We start from the raw sequence: 16,258 nt of genomic DNA, 5'->3' as shown, positions 1-16,258 counted from the left end.
TTTTGCATTGGATTAAAATGCATAATATAAACAATTTAAAGAGACAACGTACCACCCGTAGCGATGATTGAGTCCTCAAATGTTTCGATATTCCTCTGCGGCCTTTAAACGCATTTTCAAAAATTATTTAAAAAAAGACATCAACAAACCAAAGCTTGAATTCAAAGATATAGCAACAACAACAAAAAAGAAGAAGCAAAACAACCTCAACTTGTGCAAAGAAGGGGAAAAGTTGTTGCCTAATGACATAACTCTGACTTAAAGCCACTGATACACAGAAAGAGAGGGGGGCTGTATATTTAGCAGGGGTTAAAGTGATCAGGAAATTATGGAGTGGAGTCCAGCCAGCAGGAGCAAGGAGATGTTTTTTTTGGGGGGGCGTCATACACAGAGGGGGGATTTGGACCAGATGTTGTGACATCATGAGGGAGGGGTGAGGATACTTTAGGTTCCTGTCCTGCACACATTATGGGATGCTCTGTTCAGATGAAGGGCTGCAGTGACCCCGGCTGACAGAGCTCAGGTATCTCAGCTGCCTTTTGGAAAGTGAGGTCTGATCCACACCGTGCTCAGCTGCAGGACAACAGTTATGCAGGATAGTCATAGGGGAAAGTAGGAAAGTGACAGCGACAAAAAGAATACACATATTCATTTCTGAACGATTTTATAATTCTTTATCAACCATCACTCTTAATTTGGTCAACTAATCGATAAGAGGATTTGATGGATATACCCTTACATCTTCCCAAAGAAGAAAGCACCATTTAAAATCTGGCACTTAACGTTTCTTGTAACTAAATTATTCAGTATGAGATTACATAAATAAAAAAAAAACAGTCTCATAGTTTTGAGATAATCTTGTCAATTCATAAAAATGTGGCAAACCTTTTTTCCAAAGTTAATGCATTGAAATTCTTTGGGTAAAAGCAGACAAAATAATCTCAAAATGATGTATTCAAAGTAATCTGCCTTTCAAGTTTGCACTAGTGACCAATGCTTAGTCAGTCAGTGATCCACTTTGTTTTAAAAGGTATTTTTGAAGGTAGGGTGGCCAATGTAATCAGATGCAGAAGCTCCAATGAGTCCTTGCTGGGTCCGGCAGTTTTGAGTAAATGAAGTCAAAGAGTGAGGACGAAGTATAAACAATTTGTGTGGTTTTACTCATTAATGCTTGGACAACAATTTCATCCCACTGTAGTAAATCAGATATTCTCAGATGTTAACACCCAGACATTAGTCTTTTCGGGGAAAATTGAAAAAATACACAATAAAATTGACATACAGTGGGGCAAAAAAGTATTTAGTCAGCCACCAATTGTGCGAGTTCTCCCACTTAAAAAGATGAGAGAGGCCTGTAATTTTCATCCTAGCTATACCTCAACTATGAGAGACAAAATGAGAAGAAAAAAAATCCAGAAAATCAAATTTGTCTGATTTTTAAATAATTTATTTGCAAATTATGGTGGAAAATAAGTATTTGGTCAATAACAAAAGTTCATCTCAATACTTTGTTATATACCCTTTGTTGGCAATGACAGAGGTCAAACGTTTTCTGTAAGTCTTCACAAGGTTTTCACTGTTGCTGGTATTTTGGCCCATTCCTCCATGCAGATCTCCTCTAGAGCAGTGATGTTTTGGGGCTGTCGCTGGGCAACACAGACTTTCAACTCCCTCCAAAGATTTTCTATGGGGTTGAGATCTGGAGACTGGCTAGGCCACTCCAGGACCTTGAAATGCTTCTTACGAAGCCACTCCTTCGTTGCCCGGGCGGTGTGTTTGGGATCATTGTCATGCTGAAAGACCCAGCCACGTTTCATCTTCAATGCCCTTGCTGATGGAAGGCGGTTGTCACTCAAAATCTCACGATACATGGTCCCATTCCTTCTTTCCTTTACACGGATCAGTCGTCCTGTTCCCTTTGCAGAAAAACAGCCCCAAAGCATGATGTTTCCACCCCCATGTTTCACAGTAGGTATGGTGTTCTTTGGATGCAACTCAGCATTCTTTCTCCTCCAAACACGTCTAGTTGAGTTTTTACCAAAAAGTTATATTTTGGTTTCATCTGACCATATGACATTCTCCCAATCCTCTTCTGGATCATCTAAATGCTCTCTAGCAAACTTCAGACGGGCCTGGACATGTACTGGCTTAAGCAGGGGCACACGTCTGGCACTGCAGGATTTGAGTCCCTGGCGGCGTAGTGTGTTACTGATGGTAGCCTTTGTTACTTTGGTCCCAGCTCTCTGCAGGTCATGGACTAGGTCCCCCCGTGTGGTTCTGGGATTTTTGCTCACAGTTCTTGTGATCATTTTGACCTCCCGGGGTGAGATCGTGCGTGGAGCCCCAGATCGAGGGAGATTATCAGTGGTCTTGTATGTCTTCCATTTTCTAATAATTGCTCCCACAGTTGATTTCTTCACACCAAGCTGCTTACCTATTGCAGATTCAGTCTTCCCAGCCTGGTGCAGGTCTTCAATTTTGTTTCTGGTGTCCTTTGACAGCTCTTTGGTCTTGGCCATAGTGGAGTTTGGAGTGTGACTGTATGAGGTTGTTGACAGGTGTCTTTTATACTGATAACGAGTTCAAACAGGTTTCATTAATACAGTTAACAAGTGGAGGACAGAGGAGGCTCTTAAAAAAGAAGTTACAGGTCTGTGAGAGCCAGAAATCTTTTTTGTTTGTAGGTGACCAAATACTTATTTTACCGAGGAATTTACCAATTAATTCATTAAAAATCCTACAATGTGATTTCCCCCCATTCTGTCTCTCATAGTTGAAGTGTACCATAGGATGAAAATGACAGGCCCCTCTCATCTTTTTAAGTGGGAGAACTTGCACAATTGGTGGCTGACTAAATACTTTTTTGCCCCACTGTAAATCTAAAATGTTGTTTCAAACATTGAGAACTAAAAAAAAAAAAAAAAGGGATAGTTTCCAAAGCAATTCATGAAAGGCAACACAATAATTTCCCAGTATGAGCCACATTCAATAATAAGTGTTATCATGACTCAGTTATAACACATCAATCTTTATTTTTACACCATTTTAACACTCCATTGGAGGCTGTTAAACAAACACACAAACAAAATCCTGCAAACACAAAATGCAAAACCGTCAACATTTCTTCTGAGGTACCTGCTCATTATTAGAATACGTTTGGGATATCATTTGGACCAGAGTTTTAAGCACCGAATTCACAGGATCTAAAACAGGGGTGTCAAACTCAAGGCCCGGGGGCCAAATCCGGACCGCGACTTCATTTTCTTTGGCCCCACAAGAGCTTGCAAAGAATATAATATGTTTATTATACAGTTACATGCCTATTTACAGAAGCACGTTGCCCATAAACTACATGTCCCACAATGCATCTCAAATGTGACTTTTTTCTCAGAATTGTTTTTAATGTTTTTTCTTGCTTTTCCATAATTTGGCTTTTCTTCATTTTGTGACATTCTCACTGAAAAGACTTGCGATTATTTGCCCTAGACTTCGGCTTTCAGACGTAGTAAATTATGAAGTTATTACCTTATCCGATAATAATCCAATGCAGAGGCAATAATGTAATATAATACATTATTTTATATATATTTATATATGTATTTTTATTTAGTCTTAAAGTTACAACCAGCACTTTGAGTGCAACCATAATGCGAATGTGGCCCGTGATGAAATTGAGTTTGACACCCCTTATCTAAACTATTTCTAACGGCCACATATCTCTATTTGTTGAGGACAAGAACTGATATTATCTTAATGTGGTTCAATACAACATTTTTAGAGTTAAAGCTTTTCATTCAGGTTGTATGACAGTAAGACACACAAGACATTACTCTAGAAAGTAGCCATTTTGTTTTGTTTAATAAATAATAGAATAACACAGGTGTACCTGAAGATCTCCCAGAAATCAGCATGGTAACAAACACCTCTAACAGTCTCACTCGCGTTAAAGGAGATGTGAGAACCGGCAGATGTGAAAGCGCGTGATGGGAGGACGGACAAAGACTTCATATTTCAGTGTTCTGACTCCAGTGCGGCAGACTCATCATTACAGTAACGAACAAACAGAAAAGTAAACAAAAAGGCAAATACAAAAGGAATCAGTCAAATGTAAAGGACAGGCCGATGAGAAATATTTCAAAGTGTCATTGGTGGGTTGCAAACAAGTAACATAGAAACGTATAAAAAATAAGGAGCACGTTTTTGGGGGAAATAAAGCAAGGTCATGTGACTAGAAGCGTCCGAATGATTTATAGGAAGGAACTTACAGTATTCGCTGTTACAGCACCCAATCAAATACAACTAGTGTCTTAACTTAGTTTTAAGTACTATAATGTGTTGTTAGACAATGGTCAGGCTTCCATTATTATGTATCAACATTTCCAAATGCCCTTAAATCGGCAAATAATGTATTTTCTTTGAATACATCTACTTGTTATGTTTCTTAATCCACAAACTGTTGGTCTGTGGAGATAAGCAGTAGGTGGGGCCAACTGCGCTGCCAGAAGAAAGATATAACAGTGAGGAAGAATAGGTGCAACAAAATGACATAATTGAGCACCAGTGGAAACGCATTGGTAAACTGAATGTAAAAATTAAGAGTTCTGTAATTTTATATAAATGTGTCTCTTCAGCAGTTTCATTAGACGTTAAAGTCAAATACTTTGTGTATTTCATGATTTATTTATACACAAACACACTGCTATTGATTCATCGAACAGAAAATACTAGCCTTCTGTCATACTATTAACCTCATGATTTCTCAATGTATGAAAGGGGAGGCTCTATTTTGATATTCTATTGGTCCAATATGCAATATATCTTTTACACACATTTATCCCCAGGAACATGCCATAAATAAATGAAATCCTTTAATTTAAGGCCTTTTAAACCTGATGCCTACAGCCATAACAGAACAGCATCAGATGGGGGGAAGAGAGACAGACGGAGAGAGAGGGAGAGAGAGATAGAGACAGACAGACGGAGAGAGATAGAGAGACGGAGAGAGAGAGAGAGAGAGAGAGAGAGCGAGAGCGAGAGAGAGAGAGAGAGAGAGAGAGACCCCTGTTTGTATGTTAGAGTTTGAAATGTTTGAACTTGAAGAAGCCTGTATTAAAAAACAAACGTCTCATGTAACTGCTTGGGTTTGGTTTGGGCTCAGGATAAAAAATGAACAGGGGACAAAAGCGGTAAAGTAGAGAAGTATAAATTAGGATGATCGGGGTTCGATGGAAATGTTGATATCTCATGTTGACTCACTACTTAAAGCACTTTCACTTCAACAGACTTTGAGCAACGGTCCATCTTAGTTGCTACATGGAGCCTCCCATCTGTCAAATCCTGAAATGCATATACACAGGGAATGTACCAACTCCCCCATCACACCCCCCCGTCAGTCTCCAGGTGGTTTGGTCCAGTAGTTACAGAGCAGCAGTCTTCATGTCCGCACCTGGAACTTGCCAGCCTTCGTCATGTATTTGATGCCTTTGAATGGTTTGTACTTCTCACCGTACATGTCCAGTCGGTTCACCTTCAGCCCTGCAGGAGGATATCAAATATAGTTTTCCCATTTACATTTCTCAAAACAAAATGATTTGCACTTACTGGATAAGTTTGAATGTTTAAGGATGGCGGGTGGCTCATTTGGGATTTACCAGATATGCGATTTAGTTTTTCACAACAACTACAGAGATGTCTTTATTAGGTTTTTCCTCCACTGGGAAATATCACATTTTCTTGGAAATATATCAAAGTAAAACACCAGAGGGTTGTTTCGCACACATGACTGTTCTGAAGGCATTTTCAGAATCTTGATAGAGAGGCGAAGTCCCTCCCTTTCCGGGGGGGGCTCCATGGGACCTTATTTCAGAAAAAGTATGTATTGAAGTCAATGGAGAGAGAAAGATTATCTCTCGATCCCGTTTGAATTGTGCCACGAATTACACATATGATGTTTGTCAATTTAAAAGATCATTTTGCAAGTCAAAAAAATAAAAATGTGTCGTAAAAATGTGAAGTAACACTTTTTTTGTGTGAAACCGCTCAATGACCTACATCTCCCGTCTCGCACCACACACCAAGACGGCCGTCACGTTGGCACATTTCACTTCTTTCTTTCAGAATAAGGTGAAAAGTATTAAAAGAGGTGAAAATCACTCCAAGTCTGGGCGTGTTGAGAGCTGTACATACACACAAGGGAGTCGGTTCCGTAAGAGCCAGCATGCGAGACCGGGATTGTAGTTAGTTACGTATTTTTCATAGTCTTATATTTCAACAGTTTTACCACAAACTGTGACTTTTTTTACATGGAAATGATTGTATAAGATTGACAAACATCATATGTGTAATTCATGGCACAATTCAAACGGGATCGAAACATAATTTCTCTCTCCCCATTGACTTCAATACATCATTTTTCGAAATAAGGTTCCATGGGTCAGAAGTAGATGGGCGGGACTTTGCCTCTCTATAGACTTTATTTTGGTTTCCGTTTCACTACTATATTAAAAAACAAATGCATCAAATGTATATATAAATAGAGAATGCATGTTCAGGTTTAACAAGGCAGGCATATGTTGAAGGTACACTCAAAATAGTTTCATTATTGCGCAATTTTGGCGGGATGCAACCTATCTATATGCCAGATGGAGTAGGATCCGGCTGCAAATCACATCAAGTAATTATTTTTTAAACTCAGAAAACGATATACTAATTGCACTAAATGCATGCTTTTCCTATTGCTTTCCATGTTGTGAAATAATTTGTTTAGAAAATGTTTGTTAGCAATATGGCTTTGCATATTACCTAACGTTTTTATGCGAATCACATAAGGTGAAAACAATGAGTGAATAAAAGTAGCACTCATGAGTATCAGAAACGGCTCATAGAGTACTTTGAGGTCATGTGAGGTGTATTCATGCCTTTGGCCCCATCTAGTGGCCGCAGTGTCACATGCTGACAGTCAGGTGGTTCTCAGCTGATGTGAAGGAAGCTTCTCATGTGGGGGGGGGGCTGAGGTTAAATGATCCTCATGTATGGTATTCAGTGTGTAATCACAATTCACTATTTGTTACAATAATGTGTCACATTTGTAATGTATATAACATCCTATGTACATATGTCTCTGCTACTGTAGTATACATCTATATTTCTGTTGCTGCAGTATTTATAGAACATTTTAATGAATATTTTATATTGTGTACTACTTATGATACATGTATGTCTTTCCTACGGGTTGTTGTTTTTATTTGATCATGCTTATACTTTATTCCACCTTGTTAAACTAATGACTAACTAATGTTCCAATGCCTGGCCTTGAACACATCTAATGTGTTGCTCTTCCCGTAGTAATCTAACTCTCTGAAACAACATGGATACTGGTTTTTAATCTCAATAATGAAAAATATTTCTGTGTGCGCGTGCGTATGCGTGCGTGTACCTGAGATGGCCATCTGTTGGATCTTCAGCTGGATGTTGATGGTGGGGTTCTCGTCGGGTTTGGAGGCCCCGGCCTGCAGACTCATGGTGCCCTTCAGGCTGGGGAGCTTCTGTGGGTTGATCTTTCCAACATCCCATGACAACATCTGGACGGAAATAAAGACAACATTCAAATGGCAGTATGAGAACACTACAACTTGGAGGAAATATGCATCAAATCAAATGGTTGCCTTTTTAGTCCTGGAGCGGTATTGGAAAACTGAATTTTTCGACAATTAATATAAATGTGTCTGTTGATTGTGTATATATTTTTATTTTTTGTATTCGGGATTGTGGGAAACGGTATTTCGATCTCTCTTGTCTGTACACACAAATTGAAAGATTGACAATAAAGTTGACTTTGGCGATTGAGGAACGGTCCCATATTGTGACTTAATGACTGGTTCAGAGCTAGGCTGAAAGCTTTCGCCACAGGTTTTTTGAGACGTCTGCACCTTCCTGTTCATACACACGTTCCCTTCGTCCTTCCTTTAGGCGTATAAACACACACTCAGAAGCAGTTCCTCAGTACCTTGGTGACGGGGTCGAAGGTGTATGTTCCCTGGGAGGGGTTGAGGTTTGCGGTCAGGACGCCGCGGGGCAGCTGGCTGGTGACGAGCACCGCCTCCACCGACTTGCCCATGGTCTGCTTGGGGCCCAGAGTCAGGTCGAAGCGGCCCTGAGAGCTGCCCTCTCTGAAGCTGATGTTGTGCTTCACGTACACCGGGATGGCCACCAGGCTGGAGGAGACGAGGACAACAAACAACTGCAATCACACTCCAGTCATATGTGTTGTTTACATTTTGTGATACTCTAATATTGGAGCAACTATTGGAAAAAAAAGCAGGGATTATAATTATGCTGGAGGGTGTGAAAATCACTGACTTCTGGGAGCTGACGTGGTACGAGAGCAGCCGGAAGTTTCCATCGGGGGGGATGAAGGAGAGGATGCGCTCAGCTTCCCAACGCTTGAACCGAACACACGGGTGAAAGCTGACGTCATCCAGCAGCCGAGGATTCTGGGAGAGGACAAGGTTGGTTAAGGTGTAGGTAAGATAATATGTGCATACTGCAAAGTCATCCCATTGCTTTTGCATATACCACTGTTTTGTAAATGTGGACGTATTGTGCGACATCAAGTCATTTAGATAACATTTTGGATTTTTTTTGGATTGTAATAAACTGATATTGAAATAAAACAAATCAGCAGAGTCTTGAGAGAAGGTATTGTGATCAACCCAGCAATACATGTCATAGTCTCTGGATTTAAACTGTAATAACATGTGTATTTATCAAATGTAAATCGTGTGTCTGATTGTGAGTTTGTAAATGTGTTGAATTTATACAAAGACTCTGATGATAAGAGGACACTCACCATGAATGACAGCGTGAGGTCGGGCATGCCTGTCAGTTTCACACAGGCATCGATAACTCCCTGAATTTCTGCTGTAATGGTGGAGCCTGAGGAGGAGGGTGGAAGTCAATGTGAGAAATAGACACGAGGCAAAGTGTTGCATATCCAGACGTGTTTGTTCAGAGGCGTACCTGATTTATCGATGATAGCATCGATCTCCTCCACCACGTCAAAGTAGGCCTCGTTGTTGGTGTATTTGACTCCGGTGCGTCGCCATGGCACCACCGACAGCTGGCCTGTGGGGAGCTGCTCTCCGACGTTAGTGCTGCCTGAAAAAACAAGCACATCAAACAGAATAATATCTGCGCCGCTAATACAGACTTTTGGATGGTATTGATTCCACCTGTCTGTGATCAGCATGATGAAGAGATAAGAAAAGATACTGGTTTGTGTAGCAGGCTGATAACGTTCACTCAATCTGCTGATAACAGTCAAACCAGGTGGCCAGGGGCCTTTTAACATAGACATTGTCAGATTGAACACAAATAATGCAAAACCCATGCAAATAAGTTTACAACTCTGTTTTGGAAAAGCTTTTCTGAATCAGTCAACGGATTGTACCTGTGATGGTGTTGACCATTGTGCGGAGGATGGTGGGGGGCTTGATGAGCTCTTTGAGGATGTTGGACTCTGTGGCCAACGGGAAGCCGTTATCCAGCATCTCCTCCAGGAGTTCATACACCACGACCACGTTGTCCTTAATCGCAGCCTCTGTACACACTCCAAAATAATCCTGAGGACAAAGAAAAGTATTTTGGATTAGATTTAGATTCAACTCTATTTTCATTGCACAGAGTAAAACTACTACTGGGTATGAAAGTCAGTCATTTAAACTAAACAGCTACTGGAAAATGAACGGGTACCTGGAAGGTGTCGACGACTCTGTGCAGGAACTCGATGACGAACAGCGGCGGAACCTCGCTCTGGATGACGGCCACAAAGTAGATCCGATGCCTGAGCACACTGATCAGGTAGTGGTGCGGCGTGGGGATCACCGGAGGGACGTTCTCCGGTTCGGTGGCTCGCTCCTGGGCCTCGAAGAAGTAGTCGCACACGGAGCGGCTGACCACGCTCTTCCAGTGCTTCTCCAGGAAAATGTCCCCCGAGGAGTTGATGAGGAACAGGCTGTGGATCATTTTGGCTGGGGGCTGACGGGCAGGAGAAAAAAGAGAAAACTCAAACATTTCAAATGAGATGAGGAGAGGAAGTTTAATACTTTGTAAGAAAGTGCTTTTAGGTTTAATTGTGGTTATTTGGAGCGTGAGCTTTTATTAAATAAATAATAAATAATGACAAGAAGTTGCTCGATTATGGCAAAAATCATAATCTCGATTATTTGGGTCAATAATTGATATCATGATTATTAAAAACGATTATCCATTTACTTTGAAAACATCCATTTATTGAAAAAAAACAAAGATGAAGAGTATGTTTTTAACAGTTGATTACCCTGAACTTTAAGTATAATTCAACTGAAAAAACAATAAAATAATGTTTATAAAAAAATAAAACGTTTTATTTTGATTATGTTCTTTTCATAATCGTTGCAAGCCAAAATCGTAATTGCGATTAAAATACGATTAATTGAGCAGCCCTAAGAACCACTTGAATGTTTAGTATATATTTAAGGTCAATCAAATGTTTTAAACAATACGTACATTCTGTCAAGTTGATAAACATAATCACCAAAATAAACAAAAGGTCAAAACTACTAACAAATAACCATCGCAAAGAAGTATTGCTAAATCATGTTTGATGTATTTCTTTATCAAATCAGACACTTTGATCAATCATTTCAGAAAATATACAGGTTTGACTTTTAATATAAACACGTTGAATGAAACTGAAGCAGTTAAAAGACCTATCATTGGCTTGATGAAAGGATAACCCTGCTGTATACAGAGCAATACATCAATCAATACAAAGTACACTTGTTATTTACATATCATCAAATGATTTATATGTAGGTACATTTTCATAATAAGCTTTCAAACAACAACATTTAACCCGTTTAAAGTTTAACGACAACAAAATCGAATGAATGAAACAGTGAAAACAGTGAGTCCATGCCCTTCCTCCTCTCACATGACACATTTCTTGGGGGATGAAAGCAGGTTTTACGCTCTGGATGAAAGACAATGTGCCTTCTTCATGAGCAGATGTGCACGTTTAGTATATAGTTCGATATTAGATATGTACATAACTGTTTTCTAGATACATAAATGAAGTCTGCATTCGACACTAGATATCAATTATATAGCTAATAGATGAAAAAGACATACTTTATATTTCAACAGTATCAATAAGTTAAACTAACAGGGTGTGCAAGCCCATGCAAAGCAACATGTGGATGACTGCTTCCTGTGAACCTTTAAACATGTCTCTTACTGTTGTGGATCAATTTAAAGGGGATTTAAGGTATTCATTTAGAGGAGTTTACTAAAAACTACACAGTGTGAACTATGTTAAAGAAATATTCTTCAACTGCTGTGTGATTGCTCTCAATACTTTTTTTTTTTTAAATGGCACAGATATAGTTTGAATAAGGATCTAACTTTGACATTTCTCAACATGGTTCAACAAATATATATCACACTTAGGCTGTGTCTTTTAAATGTCTCCTTACAAAATCTATTTTTTAAACTACATGTTTGCTACATGCTATATTTGATATTCAACTTGTTATTAGTTCCTACTCAATATTTGATTTGGCTTCTTGTAGTTTCTGAGATATAGAACTATGTTCTTTGCTCCAGCAGAACTTCTATTTTTGTCATTGCATACAATTCTAGAAAAAACACTAGTCATAAAGACTAAATCATATATAATAATAAGAAAAAGTCACTTCATAGCTAAACAATAAAACCGATTAAGGACTTGTCTTCACATTTGAGCTCGGAGGACATTTAACGTTACACAAACGGAAATTACAAATACTAGTAAACGGTTAAAAAACGGTTGCTTTACTTAACTTAATTAAAGTGTCTCTGAAATATGACACCGGAATATTCATTAAATATGCTGCAACGTATCGAGTTCGCAGCCGATATAACTTGGCGCTACAAAAACCTGAACACATTGCTTTTACACGTAATTAAATCTGCAATTAAACATTATGAGTTAACATTAAACTGAGCACCTAGCTAGCTATCTTTATAGCAGTTGGAGGCCTCCACACAAGATGCTACATCTGACCCTCCTCCTGCCTCAGTCTCATGACAGAGGAAAAGCCCCGTCACCAGGTAAAATAGATGAAAATACATGGGAAAAACGATGCCGTCCTCACTGAAAAATCCACACTTGTCACTCGAGTGATTCAATATGTTAATAGACTTACCGGGGACGATTTTGTACGTTTTCGTCTCGCCTTTCAACCCTTTTTCCCCAATGAAAGATTAAGCAGACGTCGTTGCTTCCCGTTAGGTGGAGCTGCTCTCGTTGGGAGGACTGGTAGAGAGAGTGCAGGGAACCAATCAGAATGCCGGGAGAGTTTGAAATCCCGCCTACCAAGTAGAATCATTGGTCGAAAATACGGAAGCTGGTGACTCGTGACTTGGACGAAGGAGGGAGGGCGACGGTAAACACCAGTAAAGCTGCACGCCGATTGGCTCTGAGATGTAGCTGGTCTGACATTTTGTTTCCAGTATCAGATTTCATCTTGTGAAGTTTCTTCCCATCAAACAAATAGACACAGGTACTGAAGAGTACTACCCTGCTATTAAAGCTTATGTCTTTGATTTATTCCAAACTGTAAATAAAACATGCACTCTCTGAAATTATGAAGGGGGAAACATGTGTTTTTTCTAGATTTTCTGTTTCTTTGTCAGTGTTCTTACAAATCTGTAGCCTATGTATTATTGACTTGGTTGACAATTAACATTATCACATTAGTATTTAAAACAAAAAAATTAGATCCAAAAAGTTGTAATGGCTTCCAGACAATTCCGCTGTGTATTTCAAATGTAGATAAGTATGAATGAACATTTTCTTTAAGAGGCAGCAAAAGATCAATAATTTAAGCTCTGTTTAAAAAATATTCAAAGATTGGAGAGATTAATTAAAACTAGGTGCAAAAGGAATAAAGTCTCCTCGTCTGCAGTCCCTCCTTTTTTCCAGGTGTGGTTCACACCCTTAAAGCAAAGTTTCCACACACATGCAAACAATCCACCTCCAGTGAAGTGAACATTTCCTCACAGTAAATGTTGAGAGAGTACAGACGTCAGAACAAAAATGAGAACAGAGGACTTTACATCTTCTTATTATAGACACATGCATTTCCAAACATTTGGTCTACCTATGCTGTAATATGTATTATCTCTTCGATTTTCACTCGTCATCTATTGCACGTCTGTCCGTCCTGGGAGAGGGATCCCTCCTCTGTTGCTCTCCCTGAGGTTTCTCCCATTTTCCCCTTTAAACTGTGGATTTTTTTCTTTTTGGGAAGTTTTTCCTTGTAGGCCTACGATGTGAGGGTCTAAGGACAGAGGGTGTCGTATTGTCATACTGATATTTTGTACGAACTGTGAAAATCACTGAGACAAATGTAACATGTGTGATATTGGGCTATATAAATAAGCATTGATTGATTGATTGACCTTAACATACCTGGCTCCCAATCTGGGGGTCCCTAACTCCCACTAGGGGTCGCCAAAGCTTTATAAGGGGTCTGTATTTTCTTTTCTTTTACCCAAACTTCCTGCGGTTAATGTGTTCACTCTTTGGTTGAATTGTACAGTTTATAAGTTGTTCTGTACTGTTGTTATTTAATTTGATAGAAAAATAAATATCCTTAAAACATGGGGGGGGGGGGAGGCAAAAAGTGAGTGTGTATGTGACATACTTGCCAACCCTCCCGAAACAGAACAAGAATGGACAACTCGACCCTCTGCTCACTCCTTTCCTGTAAATTAAACTGGTCCAGCCCACACACATATGACAGCGCAGAACTCATTCCATCTCTTCTTTTTTCCTGCTACGCTCTTGTTTGACAAGCTGAATGTTGACTGGTGTTTTGACTGAAGTAATTGCTCTGTGAAAAGTACCAGTTATTAACAGAAGGCTCGTTTAGTAGTTTTGCAAATAATTAACCACTCTCTGTTTTTTTACCATTCTGCATTGAAGTACCTTTCTCTTTGCCCAAATAAGCTTTTATTTGCCCGTCTCAATGTCCCGACAACAAACCTCCATGCAGTCGGAACCAGCCTGTTTCGGTTCAACGATGCCGGCGGCGGCGGTTTTGACAGCCTCTGCAGCCGCAGAGCTGCTGCTTTTGGGTTCATCTGGCTGCGCTGGTTCTATGGTTGTAGGGCGAGGCTCCGGAGTTGCGGATGTCAGGGATGTGACATTCAAGTTGTTGAATTTCAGTTTAGTTTGACGGTATTTTGTTTTCTTATGCGCCGGTTATTCTGACATGTTTGCAAGTTTATCTATCTTAAGGTTAATAGCTGACACACACAGAACAACGTAAAATAACGTAAACAACGTAAATAAACACATCTAAGCTTTTTTATTGGTAGTAATGAATATACAAATATTACCATGAATGTGGATAAATACTGTATTTAACAATACGGTATTCTGTTTTTCCACATGTTATTTTTTATTTTTTAATCTGTTCGAAATAAAGACTGAAAATGAAAAATAATGTACATGGATACATTTGAATGGTGTGACAATGTCCTATTTGATTCGATTACAATGTACATATTCTTCCTGTTATGCCTGCCTGCTTTATTTTACCTATTGCAAAGTGACCTGCTGCTCCATCGAAATCAGTCGCATTGACCCGAAGACACATTTTGAGTTGAATACACTGCTGGAAAGAGGAGATTCCTAGCTTTCTAATGATATCAGGATTGTTTTTGTACTCCAAATATTAAGCAAAATAGGTCACATTATATAATGACTGTTACAGAGTCATCCTTTTGAGAAAAAGGCCAAAGTTTCCTCTTCTCTGGATCAAAGTAGTAACGGAGGGAAGATATTTTCGTTTGGATTACTGGTCTGGGGGAAACTCGCGAGTGTGTGCGTGTGTGCGTGTGTGCGTGTGTGTGTGTGTGTGTGTGTGTGTGTGTGTGTGTGTGTGTTTGTGTTTGTATACGTGTGTATAAGTTGTATTTATCGTCTGAATTTGCCGAAACAAGTTTAATATTCTGAAAGCCAAGGCTTTGTTTATTTGAAATCAGATTAAAACAAACTGTAACGGACCCTACGTTGTTATTACTATACGCCTTACATTCATAATTTCAGCGGAGGGAGGGGGAGAGGCGCTGTGGAAGAGCGGAGTGGCGTGTGCAGTGGTGTAGTGGGCGTTGGACGCGGGGGTACGCCGTACCCCCACTTATTTGAAGCATGATTTCTTTTTTTAATAATCTAATACATCTAAAATCCTTGCCAGTGTTATCAGTTGCAAGTGTGTGTTTGTTGTATTAATGACGAAAACATAATAGGCAGATTTCACAGTAATTATAATAAAAACGTAGCTCAAGCATGTGTGTGTGAGGGGCAGAAGAACCGTGTGTGTTGGGTGACCAGGTGTCCCGGTGATCCCTAAAAAAGCCGCAGACGCTTCCGGTGGGATCAGGGGGTGAGCTGTCATCTTCCCTTACAAGCTTAAAAAATGCCTGGAGCTAATGAGATTGAATATAGGCTAACAATCAAAAATAACAAAATATACACAGCTAGATCAGATCGCGTTTTAGATGCGACTTTAGAGTAGAGGGGAATTATTGAAACGGGATTTGTACAGTGTTCCGCGGCATCTGCCGCTGCGAAAATGTGGGGCAGGGCTGTAAAGTGGGGGGGCCAATGGCCCCCTGCCACCCCCGCTTCCGGCGCCCTTGTGGAAAGGTCAAAAATGTCTTCCTCCTAAAACTGACCATATGTAGGCCAACTAAATAATGTTTTTTCATTTCCATAATTTCAGAGCTTTTTTTGCCAGTTGGTTTACCTTTACATGTTATATTATTTTTTAAGTTGAACCCCCCCCCAAAACTATCATTTTTGTATGTATACGAAGTGCTAGGATGACGTCAAAGATAAGTGTGTAGTGGAAACAAGAGAGGCATTTATCCTGATATTAAAAAGCACATAGGGTTCGAGATGTATTTTACCCTCTAATGGCTGTTGGATCAAAGATGGATAGATTTGTTAGAAAACAGGGACTTTTTTCAAGTTAAGACTCTTAAGAGTGTCTGCATTTTATTGACTTATTATATGAGCAGCATTTCCAGCATTTGTGTTAGCATTAATATAGATCTGAATACTGAAAAATAAGAAGCCAAATGTCGCCAAATGAATCTTTATGAACTGATACTATTTTATTGGTTGAATTGACTAAGATGGAACTGTAAAAATCTCAACGAAAACATG

The 16,258-nt window shown here is 39.5% G+C and overlaps 1 protein-coding gene across 1 annotated transcript; it reads right to left on the bottom strand.

The window, feature by feature from the left end:
• Positions 1-3,008: 3,008 nt before the first annotated feature.
• Positions 3,009-12,362, bottom strand: ap3m2 (adaptor related protein complex 3 subunit mu 2). Its single transcript, XM_079688823.1, has 9 exons — positions 12,225-12,362; positions 9,751-10,035; positions 9,449-9,620; positions 9,019-9,156; positions 8,849-8,934; positions 8,359-8,492; positions 8,006-8,213; positions 7,436-7,580; positions 3,009-5,535 (listed from the first exon to the last, which is right to left on the bottom strand). The coding sequence occupies exons 2-9, from the start codon at positions 10,021-10,023 to the stop codon at positions 5,435-5,437; spliced, it is 1,257 nt and encodes a 418-aa protein (XP_079544949.1). The 5' UTR covers positions 10,024-10,035; positions 12,225-12,362; the 3' UTR covers positions 3,009-5,434.
• Positions 12,363-16,258: the final 3,896 nt, after the last annotated feature.

This window comes from Notothenia rossii (assembly GCF_949606895.1).
Source record: "Notothenia rossii genome assembly, chromosome: 6".
NCBI lineage: Eukaryota > Metazoa > Chordata > Actinopteri > Perciformes > Nototheniidae > Notothenia > Notothenia rossii.
The sequence above is the reverse complement of the archived record's forward strand: the minus strand, read 5'-3'. Positions and strand labels throughout refer to the sequence as shown.

What these genes read in the sequence shown, in the direction of transcription:
- ap3m2 (XM_079688823.1), bottom strand. Translation starts at nt 10,023, where the DNA reads ATGATCCACAGCCTGTTCCTCATCAACTCCTCGGGGGACATTTTCCTG. An exon ending in AATGGTCAACACCATCACAG is followed by an intron (nt 9,157 to 9,448) that starts GTACAATCCGTT and finishes TTGTTTTTTCAG; the next exon opens with GCAGCACTAACGTCGGAGAG. An exon ending in CCTTCGACCCCGTCACCAAG is followed by an intron (nt 7,581 to 8,005) that starts GTACTGAGGAAC and finishes ATTTCCGTCCAG; the next exon opens with ATGTTGTCATGGGATGTTGG.